This window comes from Neophocaena asiaeorientalis, unplaced genomic scaffold (genome assembly GCF_003031525.2).
Source record: "Neophocaena asiaeorientalis asiaeorientalis breed wild unplaced genomic scaffold, Neophocaena_asiaeorientalis_V1.1 scaffold192, whole genome shotgun sequence".
Classification (NCBI taxonomy): domain Eukaryota; kingdom Metazoa; phylum Chordata; class Mammalia; order Artiodactyla; family Phocoenidae; genus Neophocaena; species Neophocaena asiaeorientalis.
In genome coordinates this window covers 2567575-2584766 of record NW_020185326.1, presented here as the reverse complement: position 1 = coordinate 2584766, position 17192 = coordinate 2567575, and the positions used below count along the sequence as shown (strand labels likewise).

The 17192-nt window shown below is 38.3% G+C and overlaps 1 protein-coding gene across 2 annotated transcripts in view; it reads right to left on the bottom strand.

The window, feature by feature from the left end:
* Positions 1-17192, bottom strand: part of TEX10 (testis expressed 10) — a 55282-nt gene that overhangs the window by 37804 nt on the left and 286 nt on the right. The window contains exons 2-6 of one of the 2 annotated variants that reach the window (XM_024734403.1): positions 13332-13520; positions 11646-11885; positions 11173-11357; positions 10537-10780; positions 5854-5966 (exon numbers count right to left, since the gene is read on the bottom strand). In XM_024734403.1, coding sequence (XP_024590171.1) covers positions 5854-5966; positions 10537-10780; positions 11173-11357; positions 11646-11885; positions 13332-13511 — 962 coding nt within the window. In that variant the 5' untranslated portion in view covers positions 13512-13520. Of the gene's footprint in view, positions 1-5853; positions 5967-10536; positions 10781-11172; positions 11886-13331; positions 13521-17192 lie in introns of both variants that reach the window. The other variant, XM_024734402.1, reaches the window with a different exon arrangement.

Genomic DNA, 17192 nt, shown 5'->3' with positions numbered 1-17192 from the left:
AACAGACTTGCTCAATGCAGGGTTGCCGCAAACCTTCAATTTATAAAAAATTATGCACTATCTGCCAAGGGCAAAGAAGCAAAACAAAATAAAACGAGGTACGCTTGTACAATACATTCAACAAATTTCTTTTTACTAAGTAACCTTTTATACTGTTCCAGATGATCTTTCCTTTTACCTTAACAAACATTTCTGTTCAATTACAGGAAGCCCAGATTTCTTCTATAGATGAAACTGCAAGTCAATTTCCTTTTGATTTCTGCTTAAGTACAGTTAACCCTTGAACAAGATGGATCTCAACTATGTGGGACCACCTATACACAAATTTTTTTCAATAAATACGAACTACAGTTACTACACAATCCCCAGTTGGTTGAATATGAGGATGTGGAACCAAGGATATGAAGGGCTGACTGTAAAGTTCTCTGCGGATTTTCCACTGCACAGAGGGGTCAGCACCCCAACCCTAGAGCTGTTCAAGGGTCGACTGTACTCAATTCCTACTGCACTGTCTTTCTCTGGGGCTTATTCTATCCTCAGGTTCCCACAAAGAATCTATTTGTTAGTACATTTTTCTAAAATGTAATCATTCACATACTGTCTGAACTATTATTTACCCACTATGTTTAATATAGCTCACTTTTTAAAAACAAGTATGTCGGGCTTCCCTGGTGGCGCAGTGGTTGAGGATCTGCCTGCCAATGCAGGGGACACGGGTTCGAGTGCTGGTCTGGGAAGACCCCACATGCTGCAGACCAACTAGGCCCGTGAGCCACAACTACTGAGCCTGCACATCTGGAGCCTGAGCTCCGCAATGAGAGGCCGCAACAGGGAGAGGCCCGTGAATCGCGATGAAGAGTGGTCCCCGCTCGCTGCAACTAGAGAAAGCCCTCGCACAGAAACAAAGACCCAACACAGCCAAAAATTAATTAATTAAAAAAATAATAACAAAAAAAGTATTTCTAAAAGAAACTTTCTATCACTACCATAAAGAGAAAATCAGCCTCTCCCAATACACTTTGCAATAGATCCCAACCACCCAACCACTACTTAGTTGATCTCAACTTGCTAAATCAATCAAAGCAATCCCTTTGAAAAAATAAATTTATTTTCCCAGCACACTGGAAAATCTTCCCAACTATTAGGCTACTCTAGTCAGCAGTGAACTTTTCCCTCTCACAAGCTGATCTGTAAGCCAAAGGCAAGACTTAGCTGTTATCTGTTCCCAGCACATATGCGAATTACCTGATTAGAATAATCACCGTATAAATTAATAAAGGATGAGTACAAGAAGAAAGCTTTCTTAAAGACCACTCAACTACAATGAATTTTAAAAATGCCACTATTTTCAGTAACGCCAAAGTTATAACCTTTGATACACACAAAAGAACTGAAAGCAGGGATTGGAACAGCTATTTGGAGACCAATATGCATAGCAGCATAATTCACAACAGCCAAAAGGTAGAAACCACCCACATGTCCATTGACAGATGAATAGATCAAATATGATGTATACATACAATGGAAGATTATTTAGCCTTAAAAAGTAATGAAAACGTGGAAGCAACCAAGAGGTTCTTCAGTAAGTGAATGGATAAACACATCCATATAATGGAATATTATTTAGCACTAAAAAGAAATGAGCTATCAAACCATGAAAAAAAACATGGGGGAAGGTAGGATGAATAGGCAAAGCACAGAGGATTTTTAGGACAGTGAAAGTATCATGTATGATACTATAATGGCGGGTACGTGTCATTACACATTTGTCAAAACTCACAGCATGTACACAGCATGTTCACAATAGTGAACACTAACATAAACTATGGACTTTGAGTGTTAATGATGTGTCAACATAGGTTCATAGATTACAACACATATGTAACTGTGGGGTGGGACGCCAACAATAAGGGAGGCTATGCAACTGTGGGGGCAGGAGTACAGTATATGAGAACTTTATTCTTTCTGTTCAATTTTACTATGAATCTAAAACTGCTCTAAAAAATAAACTCCATTTAAAAAAAAAGGAATGAAATGCTAGTAGTGCTACAACATGAATAAACCTTGAGATATCATGGTAAGAGAAATTAAGCCAGACACAAAACAATATTGTATGCTTCTACTGATATGAGGCACCTAAAAAAGTCAAATTAATAGAAGCAAAAAAGTAGAAGAGTGGTTCCCAGGAGCTGGGGGAAGGGGAGCATGGGGAGTTACTGCTTAACGTGTCCTGAGTTTCAGTTTGGGAACATGAAAAAGTTCTAGAGATGGATGGTGGTGATGGATGCACAACAATGGGAATGTATTTAATGCCACTCAACTATACAATTAAAAATGGTTAAAATGCTAAATTTTACATTATATATATTTTACCACAATAATAATAAACAACATCCTTTGTAACGCTGCATTTCAACCTAAGATTTAAAAAATTTAGACATCAGGTCAAATATTAACTGGGAGTACATGAGTAAGTATGGAGACCACTGGCCTAGACCATTGTTGGCTCCCCTAACTTTAACTCATGTTGCCCTCCACAGGCTATCTGCTAAATATTCAATGCACTTTCTTATGGAAGTATTTTGGCCAACTCAATACAGTAGCAGCCTGTGCTCCCTAAAAACAAATCACTGGGGAAATTTACGAAGAATAAATTATACTGCCAATTCACTTTTGTTAAAAATTCCACAATTTCACCACCTCAGCCTCTTCATATCCTTTTTTCACCTTTTATATCTTGGCACAAACCACTTCATCAGGGCAGTGTTCCCTAGGACTCTATTCCTCCCCCCACCCCCCATGAAAGACCAGCTTCTTATCATATACTCTTATATTACCCTACATTCTTTTTCACTGATCTTATCACAGTCACTGAAAAGAATCATAGAAATAAAGTCTCCCTCACTAGACTGTACTCCATGAGAACTGGCCTATCTCCTTTTCCACTAAATGCTCAGCACCTGGTATAGTAACTGCCTTAAACATTTTAAGTGTCCAGTAAAGTGAATAATGACAGTATACCAATATACTCTTGAATAATTTACTTACATTTAATGGTCTACCAAATTCCAAACATCCTAACCATTATTCAATCTCATTTTGATGAAAATTATACTGGACAAAATATACACACACACAATTCAAGAGTTCAAGGATATTCTAAAGCTTATCCACACACCTGATTAAAAACTTTTGCTTTAGTAAGAAAATTGTATCTGGAGGAAACAAACCCTAACAACCTACTTGCTCAAGAAAGTATCTCCCTATTTGATTCTGTCCCCTCCAACTCCAGAAACTCTAAATTAATATTCCTAAAACGTGGTTTTGATCCAACCAATAGTCTTCAATGCCAAAAGGATCAAGGATGAAAGATAAAGGAAGTTCAGAGACAAGAAATGACTTTCAGCATCAAGGCTAGTCAAGAGCAGAAACCAGATTTGACCCAGATCGGTCCCATGTTCATTACCTAGCCCTACAGCTTTCTCATATGCTATCTCCTCCAGTTAGTGTAATCTCTCCTCCCTTGCTTCACTTCTGCCTGCTAAAATCATATCCATGCTCAAATACTACCCTCTAACACAGCTTTGTCTGTTTATCCTAACAAGGATGTCTCTTCCTATGAATTCCTACAGCACTTAATTGTAAAGTTCTAATGACACTTACATACGCCTTGTGTTAAATATGTAAATTCACTTTTTCTCCTGCAAGTTATTGAGCTATTGTTTCTCAGCTTCAAAACCACCCTTCTACACTCTGTTTTGTGATCCTGGAACTGAGCCACATTTTTTCCTTTACAGCTGGCTTCTTGTTAGGCTCTGCCAATAAGGGAGTACTAGAGACTGGAAAGCTGTAAGAGGAAAATGGGACACTTTCCTTTCTGTTTGCTTCCTAGTCCTACTTTTGCTTCCCTTTGCCACCAGTGCAACCCAACAACTCTTCTAGAAGCCAGCAGCAGTTCATTCTAGTAGCCACAGTTGGTTCCACTTTGTGGTTTTTCTGACACAGAACCAGCATCATCATGCCCCTAGAAACACCAGCACCAGCCAGCCAGAACCCGTTGCCAAATCCTGGACCCCTGCCCCACAGGGCCGCTCTTGTGATCTCAAAGACATTAGCACCAGCTGAGCACCAACCCCTTCTTAGAGGTCTGAGCTTTGGCTCCAGACAGGCTTTCCTCCAAACTTCTTCCCCTCTTCTCTTTGTTCTCCCAATCTAGAGGCAGTAGCCGCTTCCTGTAGGCGCTACCTCCACAATACCTTACTGTTCCCTTTCGTCTTTCCACTTCTTTAATACCTAGTTAAAAACTGTTTGTAGGGCTTCCCTGGTGGCGCAGTGGTTGAGAGTCCGCCTGCGGATGCAGGGGACACAGGTTCATGCCCTGGTCCGGGAAGATCCCACATGCCGCGGAGCAGCTCGGCCCGTGAGCCATGGCCACTGAGCCTGCGCGTCCGGAGCCTGTGCTCCGCAATGGGAGAGGCCACAACAGTGAGAGGCCCGCATACCGCAAAAAACAAACAAAACAAAAAAAAAAACTGTATTAAATTCTCTGTTAAAATCACTGGTGTGATTTCCATCTTCTGACACACTCTTTTATCAATTTTAAGACTTTGTACCGATTTTAGCAATTTATGAAATCACTTAAGAGAACAAGGAGTATACCTTAAGACATCTGATTATCTGTCATAATACTTTGCAACCAAAATAAGTAGTGAATGAATGAAAAGTTCATCTGCCTACAATAGACTTATCTCTAGACTTATCACTTCTGAGCATATCCTCTGAACTCTGCTCCATGAGCCTGATACTCCACATAGTTTCTTTCTTTTGATAAATTTAAGAACCTTCTGACAGACTTCAAGATCCCTTCAAGTGTTTGCTCATGGTGGGGAACTGCACCTTTCGTGTTCTAGCTTGTATCTGTTTGTCAATTTTTTTTTTTTTTAAAAACCTGTAGATTTTTTTTTTAATTTCTTTATCTTACTTATTTTTCGCTGTGTTGGCTCTTCGTTGCTGTACGCAGGCTTTCTCTAGATGCAGCGAGCAGGAGCTACTCTTCATTGCGGTGCACGGGCTTTTCATTACAGTGGCTTCTCTTGTTGCAGAGCATGGGCTCTAGGTGCGCGCGCTTCAGTAGTTGCGGCTCCCAGGCTCTAGAGAGTAGGCTCAGTGGTTGTGGTGCATGGGCTTAGTTGCTCTGCGGCATGTGGGACCTTCCCAGAGCAGGGCTCAAACCCGTGTCCCCTGCATTGGCACGCAGATTCTTAACCACTGTGCCAACAGGGAAGCCCTGCTTGTCAAATTTTATTAGACAATTTGTTTTTACATTTATCTGCTCTCACTTGAGGCAAACATTTTAAATAACTTCCAGGCTTACATTTTTTTTTAAACTCCATCTTCTAATCCATAAATTTTTTTTAGAAAAGAGAACTATTCTTCTCCAATTATCCCTCTTCCTTCTGGATACTGATATTAGTTTCATTACCAGTTTCCTCATGTACAAATGAACTAATGACCTTTAAGATACTCTCTCACCTAAAGATTCAACAATTACACAGTGCCTCTCACAAATAAACCACCCACCTCAGCAAATTTTATTAAATTCATATCTGCACAATTTGATACCTGACACTCATTTAGCACAAAACATTCACTTTAAAGATTAAAAAAATAAAAGTATGTAAAATTGGAAGTCCCAGGGCTTAAAGTGACTTGCTCAAGATCAGCCATACTACTGTTTTTATCTCTATTTGATAAAATCTAGATTAAAAACACCTCACAGTATAGAAAGTTCCAGTTTAAGGCTAATTATTTTCTGATAATTTTAGGTTAACCAGTGAAAAAGAATGGCAGTACCTTTTGTTTGTCTCTTTCCTTCTGTGCTTGGTTATTTCTTTTAAGGCATATGGAAAATTACTCATGAAATGGTGTCTGAAATCAGTAAGATAATTCTTTCGAAGCCATGACTCCTAGTAAAATAAGCAAAGATTAGAAAATCTATAAGAAACAATAACTTAAAATGACAAGACTTTAAGCAGAAATCTAACAACTTGTCAATATTCAACTATAAATTTACCATTATAATACACCTGCTAATGATACAATATGTAAATAAATCTTAAAGTCAGAATAAACTGTTAGGCCATCCAATTTTCATCTTTTTGGTGCTTTTATTTAATTATTTTTACTTGCATTTTATCTGTTTAAAAAGGAGAAAAAAGGGAGGAAGTAAATAAGATTTAAGAAAATTCTGAATCTGAACTAATACAATATTTACAAAATATACAAGAAAGTCTTCAACCTAGTGTTCCACTTAACTGTAACTCCATTCCCTAGCAATTCTGTTGCCCATTAAAGGTATTTAACACTTTCACAAAGCAACGCACTTCTCTAAAATTCCTCAGCAGTATTCGTCTGTATCATTTTCTCCTACTTGAAACACTGTCTTAATTTCAGATTACAACACTCTTATTTCCTGCTATCCACAGAACCAATCATTCCACTTTGCCAGGGACTGAGGGGCTGCTTGGCTTGTGGGATTTGAGGTGTTAAAATAGCTAGTCACCCTACATCTCCTTAGTTACATTCACTGGATTCTTCTCTTCTCCCCAACCTAAAAATGTGTACTTGACAACTTGTCTTGGACTTCTAACAGGCATCTTAAATTTAAAATGAATAAACTGAACTCTCCTCACAGGTAGTCACACTGTCATTTGAACCATAACATAGGGATCACCCTTGCTCCTCTTTTCTTCACTCTGCACACCATCTGTCCTGTTGGCTTTATCAGAATCCAGCTGTTTCTCATCACTTCAACCACTAGCTACCATTCTACTCCAAGCCACCATTACCTCTTACCTAGATTACTATAACAGCCTCCCAATGGTCTCCTTTCTTTTCGTCTTGCTCCCCCTAAACACAATAATCTACATAGCAGCCAGGGTGATCTTTTAAAACATAAATCACACTTCAAAATAATATAGGAAAGGATAAAGGAAATAGGTGTGTATGTAGGACACGACTAGTCATCCATGGGATCAATGGTCTGAGTTTGGCCTCCAGTTTTGCTAGAGCTGGATAGTGAGCACATGGGAGTTCATTAGTGTTTTATTTAACTTTAATATGTCAAATATACAAATAAACATAATTTAGATCATGCCACTCCTCTGCTCAAACCCTCCAATGTCTTTTCACCACACTCAGGTTAAAATCCAAACTCTTTACCACAAGGTACCATATGATCTGGCTACTGTCACTTTTTCTCCCACATCATCTACCATTTTTCAAGTACCTCACTTGCACAGGACTTCCTGCCATTCCTCAAATATGTCAAATTTGTTCTCACTTCAGGGATTTTCACTTGCTGTTCCCTGTGCCTAGAAGGTCCTTCCCACAGGTCTTCACGAGACTTGGTCCTGCACTTCATTCAGTGACATTTAAATATCAAGAAAGCATTTCCTGACCTCCTATTTAAAACAGCTCCCCCCCCCACTGTTCCATCGTATGTTCTCCCTTTACCCCACTTTCATCTTTATTCCTAATAACAACATCATCTATTTGTTTACCATCCATCAACCCCACCAAGAGCTAAGTACTCACCTTGTCAGTCATGTTCATCTCTGTATTCCCAGAGCCTAGAACAGAACCTGGCACACTGCAGAGCAGTGCTATTCAAAAGACCTTTCTGCAATGATGGAGTTGTTCTATATCTATGCTGTCCAGTACAGCAGCCACTGCCACCTGAAGCTACTGAGCACCTGAAATGTGGCTAGTGTTTACTGAGGAACTGAATTTTAATTAAAGACCCACATTTATACATGCTCAATAAATCTTTGATGCATGATTGCATCTAACTTTTCTTCACAAATTCTAATTTTCATGGTAAAGAGACAATAATGAAACATTTGGGCAAAAAGTAGCAAGCATTAAAATACAAAGCTAAGACACAACAAAATTTCTATAGTGTAAAATTATAATACTGACCTGAAGCTATTAATACAGGACTCCAAAAACCAAAGTTAATTAAAAAGTTAATGTTAAATTGTATTTCATTTTTAAAACTAGCTATATATTAAGGATACACACAGTATATCAGAAATAAGCAACCTCAGTAAGGATCTGAGTACTCAACCACTGCAAATAAGATTTAATGTAACTTGAGATTTGTTTTCAAAGCAAAGATGAAAGATTTCAGATTCCTAAAAAGGTTTAAAATAATACTACTTGGATAAAAATAGAATTCCTCAACTTTGCAGCAAAATACGAACACACTACATGCATTTAGCAAAACCTAAATGTAAGTGGTCAGTGACCCTAAGGTTGCACCTAATACAGACGCCAATTTATCAACAGGAAACCTACACATTTTCTGAGAGAAAACAGCTACAATTCAGCCTGTGGTACATAATTAGAATTTAAGATCTAGGAATGCCATTTCATTCCTCCTAAAGTCTGAGCTGTTACAGGTCACCCAATACCTTAACTACTAAGCTATAACTGAAGGTGAATGAAAGAGAGGAACTAACAGTGGGAATGGTAACAAAAAATAAACTAATGTGCATTTTAATGTCACCTGATATAACTAATATACATACTTATACTTTGTCTCTAAGATAATAGATCTTACCTTATCTAGTTCGAAAATAACAAATTTGCCAGGGTAAATTAGCAAATTCTACCTGTGGATGCTTTTAAATACTATTCCTATTTGAATTAACCACCTCGGTTTATTTCAATTTTATACAGTATCCCAATTCAGTATTCTATATAACCTTCAACAGTCTAGGCAAACCAGTCTTCTGAACTTAGTATCCTACGTTAATGGACTGCTAATAAATACAGTCATAATACCACAGAATAGCTACTTTAAACATCCATAAAATTAAGGCAGTGTTTAGATCCTTTGTCAGTATCATCTGAATGACAGCAGATGATCCAAAACTAGCACAATTAATGAATTTGCATTTAGTGTTACCATTCTAATTACAAATACTATTACTAAAGCAATAATAAACACTAACCAGTGCCCAGGAAAAAACAAACACCAAAATGCCTGGAATTTTATTTTTCAGCTTTCTGAAAATGAAAAAAAGCCTAGTACTTAAGATCACACTGAATATCATTACTTTTACTTCTTATCTTAGCCTTTCAAATGAAAATACAGCCATTCAAGACTCCAAATAATGTACATATTTTCTAAGAAGCTGCAAGCATTATTACTGTGACTAGCCTACAATCACAAATTAATTGCCATAAAGGAGAACAAGCTTCACTTTCATAAAATCATATACAATACCCCAATCATGATCATTTTCTTGCCAATTTATGCAATAAATCATAAAACAGGCTCAAAATTATAATCAACAAAATGCCATCCTATCTGAGAAAGCAATTCATAAAACATCCCTACAGAATGATGGGTAATAGGTTAATAGCGATACAGTAAGCTATTTAAAGAAACACACACCTTAGTACAATTCTATAACGCTCTTCAAGATTATGAAATACTATTATAATTTACCCCAGTCTTATTTTATGTGTCTTACTAACTCGTGAGCTTGAATGAAATAAAAAGAGCTAAATAAAACTAAAAAACTGCCTTGCCAGTTTTGGACGTATGTAGGCAACTTCAAGGATTCACACCTGCCTTGTCAAGTCCTTGCAGAAATTCTTCTGTAAAACAGATGCTTCAAGCTTTAGTATTGTTCCTGCAGCTACCCTTTTTAAGATTAACCACATTAATCCAGCACCAATTAATCTTAGAGCTTGTTCTTCCTTACTTGCTCCATGCACTATATATTATATTCACTACAACATAACACTTAAAAAAAGCCACCAACACTCAATTCTCCCCAAACAGGAGGTAAATTTACTCATCAAGAAATATGTCTTTGCTGTCAGCTTTCTAGCAAGAAACTGTCCTATGACTTGGAATTACTTAGGTTAACTTCACTCACACCATACCTACAACTACAGCTTACCTACAGTAAAGGTAACTTTAAGAAATGTTTTCAGACCTTACATCCTTTATCAAGAGAAAACAAAAAAGCATACACTAAGCAAATCTGTGTGTAGCTTCCTCCCTAAAATGTAGTAGTTTAAAAACTTCTCTGGGTTGATTATGAGATCTTCAGTTTGGTCCATTTCTTGCCATAAACTTGGTAACATGGCACAAACTGGAAGAGACTACTTAATAAGCCACTTTTTAAATCCTGTAAGAGGTCTCCAGAAACTAGAATGTTCCTACATAATCAATCTGCCATAAACAATACATTGTAACTCTACTGTGAATTATAGCTAATAAAAACAAATGAAATCAAGCACACTGTTATGCATTCCGCTTAAAAATTTAAACATACAGATAATAAACTCACAAAACTGTTTTCATTTGTAGTTTTGAGCAAATGTAAGAAATAAGTTTACAGTTAAACCCTGGGAATTTTTTGGAAAATGCATAGCCAATTAATAGTAATATGCTGATTTCTAATTTGTCATGATAAAAGGCATTACTCAGAAAATAAAGAACCTATTAGTTCTCACCAATTTATGGGTCTCATCCTGCTGTTTAGAGAGTTTCCACAGAAGGGAAATAATGTTAAGAACTTGCTGCATAATCTGCAGGGATTCTCGTTCTATACCATTTCCAACAGAAGCAGCTAGTTGTGGAGGCACAGCTTCAATCCAGCACTCAATTAGCAATGGAATTATTATCTCAATAAATCCTTTCAGGTTTTCAGGAGATGGCAGGCCTTCATCCACACTGCCTAGTCCTCCAACCAGGTACCTAACAAGGAAAGGTAAGAATAAAAAAATTTTTTAATTTAATTAAAAAATATTATTCCTTGCTTAATTTAAACCTTAAAATATAAAGTACCAGCAAAATGAAGCACCATGAATTGATAATTACATTGATCAACACTAGGAAGAAAAGCAGAATTCTAAGATGACAAAGCCAAAAGACTATAATTTTTTACTTTTCATTAGGCTTTGCTACAAATGAGTAAATTAATAAACTTTGAAATGACTCCTCCCATCAGTAAATAAAATCAAATTATGAGTAACTATATGAAACTACAGAAGACAACTGCATGTCTTCCCACCATTAGCCATCAACGGTCAGCAGTTATAATTCAATATAGGAAAACTGAGTGTGGACATAACTGAAATCCTTCTTACCGTAGCCTGAACTGTGAACTGACATTTGGCTGTGAACCCCCATTTTCATAAACCTGGATGTGTTGCTGGTCGTTGGCATGTTCCTTCCAGTTGATAAAAATGGAGTTGCTAGTGGCATGGGGATTTTCTTTTTGTTCCTGAAGTCCTTCACTTTCTCTCACCCTACTGGATCCATCTGCCAAGGCCTGAAGGAATTTACTGAGTCTCACTAAGACTTTCAGCCTCCACTGCTGAGAAGTGAGTCTCCGATTAGGATTTACAGAAAGCATCCAGGACTGGGATCTGTCTCTATTTACCAGTCCTTTGGACAGCTGCTGATGAGAAATAAGTTCTACAAAATTCTTAAGCAATATACTGCTACGGCCGGTAATTAGAGCTGGGTACTGTTCCAGCAGAATGTCCAAAACTTTTAAAGAGTCCTCCTGAATTCCTTCAGTAATGTGAGTCATGGCACTAGAGAGATGGGCACTTACCAAAGGAAAAAATGGAGAAATTTGTTCAGCTCGTATTTTGGGGGCCAGGAATTGAAGAAGTTGAACTGCTGCTAATCGTACATTAGCATCTTTATCTGTAAACACAGCAGTCACTTCACTTAATATGTTTGAAAGGTGTGCATCAATTATAAATGGGTATTGAGACAAAAGGTCTTTAAGTCCAAGAAGAGCACTTTGTTTAACCCCAGCATTGTAGTGATGCATCTGTGACAGCAAATCCTATAAATAAAAATAAAAACACAATCTTTAGGCATATACATATACATAAACATATCATTTTCAAATAAGCATGTTAACTAAAACTATGCTAATAAACTGACACTCCAGTGGGGGCGGGGGGTTGGAGACTGCTTTGGTATTTCTAAATGTTACTTTTAGAAAAATGAAGCTTTTGTTAAGATCAGAAAGTTTTATCTTAGCATAGCTTTAGCTGAATAAAAGCATAACATAACTTTCAGTCAGAATTTTCTTTTTGAAACTACGCAGGATTAGGCACACTATCACTTAAAATGACAGCATCATTACCACCACTTAAAGACCTACTATATACCAAATATGTATTTATACCTATATTCTACCTATTTTAAGTGGTCTTTCAGAGTGTCTGTGTATTTTATTCAGAGTACAACACTTGGCAATTTTATTTGTGGAATAATTTATATAATCTGTAAAGAAACAATAACTTCAAATACCTTTTGACGTTATTTAACCTTCAGAGATTAAAAAGCAAAACTAGAAAATGTATATCTTCACAAAGATTCGCTCACAAATGTTCATAACAGCATTATTCATAAGAGTCAGAAAGTGGCAACAACCAAATGCCCATCAACTGATGAGTGAAAAAATATGACATAGCCCTGCAGTGGAATACTATTTGACAATACAAAGGAATGAAGTACTGTTCTGATACGTGCTACAACATGGATGAACCTCGAAAACATGCTAAGTGAAAGACCAGTAATAACAGACCACATTTCGTATGATTGCATTTATATGAATTGTCTAGAATAAGCAAATCTTTACAGATAGATCAGTGTCTGTCTAGTGAGGGGAAGGAATGAAGAGTGACTTCTAATAGGTATAAGGTTTCTTTCTGAAGTGACAAAAATGTTCTGAAATTAGATTATTGTGATAGTAGCATAATAATGTAAATACATTAAAAACCACTGAATTGTCCACTCTAAAATGATAAATTTTATTATGTGTAAATTACATTTCAATAAAACTGTTAAATTTTTAAGCAAAACCACTGCTCAAATTTCAATTAACTTCACACATTCACTATGAATCTGGAATAAACTACATATTATAAGGGTTCAAAAATGGATAAGACAGGATCCTATCTTAATGTGCTATAAAAACAGCTAAAAAACTGTCACATCAAAAACTTGATGCATCAAATAGTGAAATACAGAAATTATTTCCAGATGACATATTAAATCATCAAATAAATATACAAGGGAGAAATCACTTTGACTTTAGCTGAGCAAGTCTTTCTGGAGGAAGTGGGAAAGCTGCAGTGGCAACATCAGATCTGGGTAACAGATAAACTCCAACCTTTAGCCATTAATAAACCCTGAGTTAAAACAACTTTTCACAAAAATATAACATTCTAGATGATTTCAAGGAAAATCCTACTTTATCAAAATAATATTTACGATTTACCTTAATGTTAAGTTTTCTGTTGTTTGTTGGAAGTGTTCCATCCTCTTTGAGCTGGTCAGGCAGATGTATAGTCTTCGTTTTAAAGTTTGTAACTGTAGCATTTTCTAACCTGGGCTTCTTTTTACCAACTTTTAGTTTTACTTTTTGAAAATCATCTTGGCGTTTTCTTTTTTTAGTCATTCTTGAGTGCTATGATAAAAGAATTAATTTAAAAACAATCAACAAAGATAAATCACCTTTATGAAGTAAAAAAAAAAAATCAGTTTAGTCAAGAGATATTTTAGCCATGGAACTTTTTGTCAAGCAATGTTCTAAACAGGACCTTTGGTTGGGCAATGTGCTAAATAGAAAACTTTTGTATACTTCAATTAATATATATACTTCAATTAAAAATAACTTCTGAAAAATTTTTTGTGCCCATAGGATGAGGGGGAGGCAGCACAGAGTTGCTATAGATACACCTTGCACGTGCAGGGAAGCTCCTGGCCCCTAGAAGCCCCCAAGAAACCCTAGCAAAACAAAGTCTGAAAACCAATGTTATTATTTAATGCAGCCTGTAATAGGAAGTTTCATGAACCTAAGCTGGGTGCTTGAAAATGGGTAAGATTCAGATATGCATCAAGGACAGTTAATGAGCATTTCATGAGCAAGGAAAACAGAGTATGGATCAGGAGTAGGGATAAGCCTGGTATAGGCAAAAATGAAAGTACCAGCACTGTGAACACCAGGAAAAGTTCAGACTAGATATAAACAGTAAACAAAAATGCAGGAGAAAAATCAGTATAAAAGGAAATACAGTGTAACAGAGGAATAAGGAACAAAGACCAGCTAGGCCACTATTATAATAAATAACTCAGGTATAACCCTGTCATCCTGCACTTCCCCCTCTTCACCACATTCTTTGAACTTACATCCAAATCATCCCAATTACACAAAAAATCTTTGATCTGTGCCTCCTACCCATTCCCAGGTCCCTTCTTAAGACCTTTATCTCTACCCAAGACTGTTAACAGTTCCCCCGCCAGAATTCTTATCTTGTCTCTAGTGTCTACCCCATGGTCCATTTGGTAGAGAATCACCAGGGGGCTCTTTCTAAACACAGATCTGACCAAAGCTCAGGAGCTTTCAGCTGCTCCTTTTTTTACTCGCTTACATTAAAAACACCTTGTCTTGGGACTTCCCTGGTGGCGCAGTGTTTAAGAATCCGCCTGCCAATGCAGGGGACACGGGTTCGAGCCCTGGTCCAGGAAGATCCCACATGCTGTGGAGCAACTTAGCCCGTGCACCGCAACTACTGAGTCTGTGCTCTAGAGCCCGCATGCCAAAACTACGGAAGCCTGTGTGTCTAGAGCCTGTGCTCCACAGCAAGAGAAGCCACCGCAATAAGAAGCCCGCGCACGGCAACGAAGAGTAGCCCCCACTCACTGCAACTAGAGAAAGCCTGCCCGCAGCAGCAAAGACCCAACACAGCCAATAAATAAATAATAAAAAAAAAAAAAAATGGGGGGGAGGGAGAGTTGATTCTCCCCACCCCAGCCATTTAAAAAAAAAAAAAAACACCTTGTCTTGACATATTCGGTCCTTCCTAACTTCCTCTCCAGCTTTATTTTTCCACAAACTAACTAGCTCTATCTAAAAAAGAGCCTCCTATACCTGGAGCTAGCTCAGCGCTTCTTGAAGCCTTTTCCACACACTACAAAAATACTGAATTCTGCCTTGCACTGTACACCGACTGCAGTAGGTATCTCTGGAATAAATAAAACTTCTCCTGATCTGTCATAATTATCTTATCCCTAGCTATTTTTTTTAAGTTACAATGCTACACATGGGAGTCCAAAAAATTTGACTAAAATGAAGTCTTGCATTACTGTGAGATTAATAAAATGGCTGGTGTAAGACCAGACAGCTCAAATTCTAGGAATCCAGAAGCCAATCACCTATGACATTATATCCAAATTCACATGACTGCAAGGTTTTACTACATTACAGCCCCATGATCTAGGGTTTGGCTACACAGGTTAAGAGCAGATTCAAGACTCAGAGTGACTAGGTTCTTATCCAGACTCTCCCACCTTCTAGCCATAGTTAACCACCGTGCCTCACTTTTTATCTATAATAAAATAATAATAATAATGCTTATCTCATACAGTTGTTATGAGGTAGGATGAATGAGGAGCAAATGAGCTCATATCTGTAAAACACTCTGAACTGTGCCTGGCACACTTACAGATATGCTATAAGCACAAACATGTATATTTTCTTAGTCTCAGGACCGGTAAATACCAAGCATAATATTAGATGCACCAATAGCTTTCAATCCTCACAAGACCATGTGAAGAAGGTGGTACTAAAACCATTTTAAAGACATAGCTCAGAAAGGTTTGTCAGTCCCTTATTAAGGAGTTGAAGAGGGATTCATAAACAAGACTGAACTCTGCAAAACCAACTTTATGTTATATATACTGGAACTCAGGTGAGGATTGGAAAAAAGTGGCAAAATGGCTTGCCTTATTTATCCCAATGCTAAATTTTCATCCCACCCACACCTCTAGTTATTCTAGTCTAAAAAATGAGTAAGTGAAAACTAAGGCCCTAATACTCACCTGGTCTCTGTTAATTAAGCAAGCACATTTTGCAAGTTTTCCCTACAATTTTATTACTAGCTAGTACCAAAGATGAAAATAAATGGAAGACATTCAGAAAAATCGATGAATTAACCCTCCACCCCCCAATTCTCTGTGCTATCTTTAGCCACTAACTATCTAATCAGTGTCCAACATACAGCCTACTGTCAAGCTTATGCCATATTACCCACCACTTTGTATTAATCACTCGACCGTTCTCCGTTAGGAAAAGTGGGCTTATTAATCACTGTACCGTTTTCGTTAGGAAAAGTGGGCTTATCGCCCCTTCGTGACTTTTCAAGCTAGTAAGATTATTTTCATGGTACACAGGGAACATCTTTATACTAGGAACCAGAAGTTCTATTTTCGCTTAAAAATAAAGATTTTTCATAGTACAGCAAATCAAACAGTCCGACTAAGCCACTTTTATAGCAGCTGGTACCGAATAAGAAGGTAGGAGGTCCAGCCTCAGAGGCTGAGCTCTCTCTCACATCACTGGATCAGGTGAGCCTCAAAAGCTTTAAACCTGAATTTCATAAACTCCAGCTGCAGGCCTTCTAATTTCAACAAAAGGGAGATTCTAACCTATCAGGATTTCGACCGAACCGAATCCCAGCTAGTTTGTCTGCCACCTCATTACCTTCCCCTGATTTCCAACTTCTTTCCCCTGCCAAAAAAAGAATCAAGAAAGCACACTGTACTCGGCCTTTAGTACTTTCCTCTCCAACCCTTTACGCTCACGAGTTCCTCCCAACTCTACCTAGTGGGCCAATCGGAGGCACCGGACTTCCCAAAAAACAAATACCACAGACTGGAGCGAGAGGACCGATGGACGGAACCGGCTTCATACAGAGCGCTTAACCGCCCACACCTGGGCGGCGAGAGAGCCGATTAGGAGACGGCTGCGCAACCCCACCCCCAGACTTTGGTCCCGCAACCCAGAAGTGAACACCCCGCGGTTTTAAGAAACTATCTTTCCTGCTCCTTCCGGAGACGGCGGTCAGGACCACAGTCGGGGAATTGGGGCCCAATCAACGTACCCCGGCCTAAAAGTCTCCTAGACCCGAAACCGCGCGAACCCGCCCCGCCCAGTCACTTGAGGCGCTTCAAAAGCCCGCGGGGCGCCCCGCACCCGCACAGCCCCTCTCCGCACCGAGGGCCGGCTCTGCAGGGGCGCAGACTGGCCCCAGCCGGCCCTGCCCGCCTGGGCCGCGGACCGGGGGGCGACGGCCCCAGG